Source organism: Tupaia chinensis, unplaced genomic scaffold, assembly GCF_000334495.1.
Source record: "Tupaia chinensis unplaced genomic scaffold, TupChi_1.0 Scaffold000178_1, whole genome shotgun sequence".
In the NCBI taxonomy this organism is placed as follows: Eukaryota; Metazoa; Chordata; class Mammalia; order Scandentia; family Tupaiidae; genus Tupaia; species Tupaia belangeri.
The window spans coordinates 2003274-2007580 of record NW_006159653.1 but is presented as its reverse complement, the minus strand read 5'-3'; the positions used below and the strand labels follow the sequence as shown (position 1 = coordinate 2007580).

Below are 4307 nucleotides of genomic sequence, written 5' to 3'. Positions count from 1 at the left end.
CGTGCCTTGTGCCTCCCAGAGCGCCGAGGCGTTCGGCCAGTGGCTGGCCACGTTCCAGCTGCAGCTCTACGCCCCCCACTTCGTCAGCGCCGGTTACGACCTGCCTACCATCAGCCGCATGACCCCCGAGGTGAGCTGCCTGTGGGCCAGCCACCAACTGCGTGCCAGAGAGGGCCCTGGCCTCCCGCTAATGGACCTCCCTCTGCCTAGGACCTCACGGCCATCGGTGTCACCAAGCCAGGCCACCGGAAGAAGATAACAGCAGAGATCAGCGGCCTGAGCATCCCCGACTGGCTGCCTGAGCACAAACCCGTAAGGCCCCCCCACCCTCGGGGCCAGGCCCAGGACAGGCAGATAGAGAGACGGACAGACCACCACCGTGGCCACCGCCCTCACCTGCCCTCTGGGGCTCCCGGGAGAGGAGAGTGGAGGAGGGCCACCAGCAGTGAGCCTCCTGGACAGCCTCTGTTCATCTGTCATGGACACTTGGGCCAGCCTCCCTGGGGCAGGGGTGGCACCATCTGGGGGCTGCCAGGGCAAGGTGAGCCTGGTACCAGATGAGCCCTGCCCATCTACACAGATGTGCTCTACGAAGATTCCCTCCATGCAGGGACCCCAGCACCACCCAGCACACACGTGATGAACAAGCTGTGCACACCCCCACGCTGCCCCAGGTCCCGCCTACCTGCGCCACGACCTGCCCCAGACTGGCTGCACTGTCACTGATAGGGTGTGCCCCAGTGAGGGACAGGTTCTTGGCCTGCAGAAGGGGGCCAGGACCTAGCCACTGTGGTGCTGGCTTTCTGGGCTGGGCGGTCTCCATGGCCACTGAAAGCCCCCAGGGCTCGAGGTCTGTCGGCAGGTTGTGCTTGCCCGCCCTCCGTGCCTCCCTCAGTCAGCGGCTCACGGGGCCTCTCCGAGAGCACGTCTGAGTCATGGCGCGTCTGAGTCTGCACTGGGTGCCTGGTGTCCAAGTGTGGGTGCACGGGTGATGTCCAGCTGGGAGCACGGACGCCTGGGCCCTGCCCAGGGAGCAGCCCGGGGCCTTTCGCTCACTGCAGTGTGGCAGTGTGGCTGCACGCCTGAAGGTGGGAGGTGGGAGAGGGCGAGTGTGCGCAGGGTGTGGTGCCCGCGTGGCTGCGGTGCGGCGTGCAGGTGAGCGTGTGCACACACGTGTCTGCTGTGTCTGTGTCCGTGACGTGTGGAATGTCTCTTTGGGGCGTGTGCCCAGTGCGCCTGCTGGCCAGGCAAGGGAGCGTTTTTCCGGCCACCCTCATGGTCTTCCAAGATGAGGGCCCCACGTGTGTCTGCGTGTGTTTGCTCCCGTGTGAGTGCCCGTCGTGAGCTGCCCTTGGGTTCCTGCCAGGCTGTGCCTATGCTGTTTCCAAAGCCGACCTCGGCCTCGGCCTCGGCCTGTCCGTCTGTCCTCTGTCTGTCTGTCCCCTGCTGGCTGGTGCCCCTCCTCCAGCGGCGCTGCACAGGTGGCAGGTGCGGGCAGGCGGCCCACGCTGCCCCTGGTGCCCCCTCCACAGGCGAACCTGGCTGTGTGGCTGTCCATGATCGGCCTGGCCCAGTACTACAAGGTGCTGGTGGACAACGGGTACGAGAACATCGACTTCATCACCGACCTCACCTGGGAGGACCTGCAGGAGATCGGCATCACCAAGCTGGGTGAGCCCCGCCCGCCAGGCCGGCCCCAGCCCTCGCCGCCGGGCCCTCCTGACCAGCCCCTGTGCCCCACCCAGGACACCAAAAGAAGCTGATGCTGGCCGTGAGGAAGCTGGCGGAGCTGCAGAAGGCAGAGTGCGCCAAGTACGAAGGGGGGCCTCTGCGCCGGAAGGCACCCCCGTCGCTCGAGGTGATGGCCATCGAGTCACCGCCCCCACCTGCGCCAGCCCCGGCAGACTGCCAGTCTCCGAAGATGACCACCTTCCAGGACAGTGAGCTCAGTGGTGAGCTGCAGGCTGCTCTGACTGGCCCAGCAGAGGGGGCCGCTGCCGCTGCTGAGAAGCCCTCCGACCACCTGCCACCCACCCCAAGGGCCGCTGTGCACCAGGAGCCCAGCCTGAGCGGACGGGCACGGCACATGAGTGGCTCACAGGAGTTGCTGGGCGGTGGCCCCCCGGGGCCTGGCAGCCCCATGTCACGCAGCCAGGAGTACCTGCTGGGTGAAGGGCCGGGCCCCAGCACGCCCCCCAAGGAGGCCCGACCCAGCCGTCACGGCCACAGCGTCAAAAGGGCCAGTGTGCCTCCAGTGCCCGGTAAGCCTCGGGAGGCACTCCCGCCTTTTTTGGGGCCGCCCACTTCGCGCCCCCACAGCCGCCCCCCAAAGCCCGGCCAGGCTCCCCTCAGGCCCTCGGGGGGCCTCACGGGTCAGCCCCAGCCACAGCCAAAGTGAAGCCCACCCCACAGCTGCTGCCACCGACGGAGCGACCCATGTCACCCCGCTCACTGCCTCAGTCACCCACGCATCGTGGCTTTGCCTGTGTACCGCCCTGGCCTGCAGAGGGCGAGGCAGGGCCCCCTGCACCGGGGCCTCCTGTGCCAGCGCCCGGGCCCCCTCCTGTGCCAGCGCCCGTGCCCTTGTTGTGCCTGCCCCCCGAGGCCGATGCAGAGCCTGGGCGCCCCAAGAAGCGTGCCCACAGCCTGAATCGCTATGCAGCGTCCGACAGCGAGCCTGAGCGGGACGAGCTGCTGCTGCCCAGCGCAGCCGGGGCCTATGCGACAGTCCAGCGGCGCGTGGGCCGCAGCCACTCCGTGAGGGCGCCTGCCGGCGCTGACAAGAACGTCAACCGCAGCCAGTCCTTTGCCGTGCGGCCCCGCAAGAAGGGGCCTCCGCCACCCCCACCTAAGCGCTCCAGCTCAGCCATGGCCAGTGCCAACCTGGCCGATGAGCCGGCGCCGGACGCCGAGACTGATGGCCGGCTGGGAGTCCGGGCACAGCGCAGGCGGGCTAGTGACCTGGCTGGCAGCGTGGACACAGGCAGTGCCGGCAGCGTGAAGAGCATCGCAGCCATGCTAGAGTTGTCATCCCTCGGCGGTGGGGGCCGGGCCGCTCGCAGGCCTCCTGAAGGCCACCCCACGCCACGCCCTGCCAGCCCAGAGCCGGGCCGGGTGGCCACAGTGCTGGCCTCGGTGAAGCACAAGGAAGCCATTGGGCCTGACGGCGAGGTGGTGAACCGGCGCCGCACACTCAGTGGGCCTGTCACTGGGCTTCTGGCTGCTGCCCGCCGGGGCCCTGGGGAACCCGCGGACCAAGGCCACCCTGTAGAGGACGGCGCTGCCCGGCTACGGCCTCGAGGCCCAGCCAAGGGTGAGGCCAGCACAGAGGGCCCGCCCCTGGCCAGGGTGGAGGCCAGCGCCACACTCAAGAGGCGCATCCGGGCTAAGCAGAACCAGCAGGAGAACGTCAAGTTCACCCTGACCGAGACAGACACGGTCAAGCGCAGGCCCAAGGCCAAGGAGCGGGAGGCGGGGCCAGAGCCATCCCCACCACTTTCCGTGTACCAGAACGGCACAGGCACCGTGCGCCGCAGACCCGCCTCTGAGCAGGCTGGCCCCCCTGAGCTACCCCCACCGCCGCCCCCTGCTGAGCCCCCACCCACAGGCCTGTTGCACCTGCCCCCACTGCCCCTTGATGGTGATGCTCGGAAGCCGGCCAAGCCCCCTGTTTCTCCCAAGCCTGTCCTGGCTCAGCCTGTGGCCAAGGTCCAGGGCTCACCCACACCTGCCTCCAAGAAGGTGCCGCTGCCAGGACCTGGCAGCCCAGGTAGGAGCGCGGAGCTGGTCGCGGTTGGGGCAAAGGGGGTGGTAGGACCTGGCTCTGCCTCCCTACTCCATGGTGGGAGGGGTGGTAAAGAGCCCCCAGGCCCTCTCACCTACTCACGCACAGCTGTGTGCCAGCCCAGGGCTCAGGGCAAGGGGGACACAGTGCTGTCTTCCTTCGCTCAGTGAATGACGCACAGAAGCCCACCCATGGTGGCGCCTGTGCAGGAAGGACCCTGACCCACTGGAGTTGCCCAGATGTGGGAAGGAGGGGGAAGACTGCAGCGTCAGAGGTGCAGAGGCCCTAAGCTATTCAGACAGCAGAAGGGCCAACGGCTGCTGCAGGCCACAGAGGGGGCAGGAGGGAAGGGGCCCCAGGCAGTTCGGAAGCAGTGTCGCCAGCAGGTTTGCACATGGAAGCACCCCTCTAGCCGCCGTGGAAGGCTGGGCGGGGGGGGCGCACACCCGGGTGACAACGTAGTCCTCCCCGCAGAGGTGAAGCGCGCCCACGGCACGCCGCCGCCCGTGTCCCCCAAGCCGCC

At 68.4% G+C, this 4307-nt stretch overlaps 1 protein-coding gene across 1 annotated transcript in view; it reads left to right on the top strand.

Moving 5' to 3' along the window:
* The window catches only part of CASKIN1 (CASK interacting protein 1), a 13108-nt gene that overhangs the window by 8136 nt on the left and 665 nt on the right, over window positions 1–4307 (top strand). The window contains 6 exon segments of the mRNA XM_027771009.1: window positions 20–130; window positions 211–312; window positions 1533–1671; window positions 1746–2290; window positions 2293–3769; window positions 4259–4301. Coding sequence (XP_027626810.1) covers window positions 20–130; window positions 211–312; window positions 1533–1671; window positions 1746–2290; window positions 2293–3769; window positions 4259–4301 — 2417 coding nt within the window.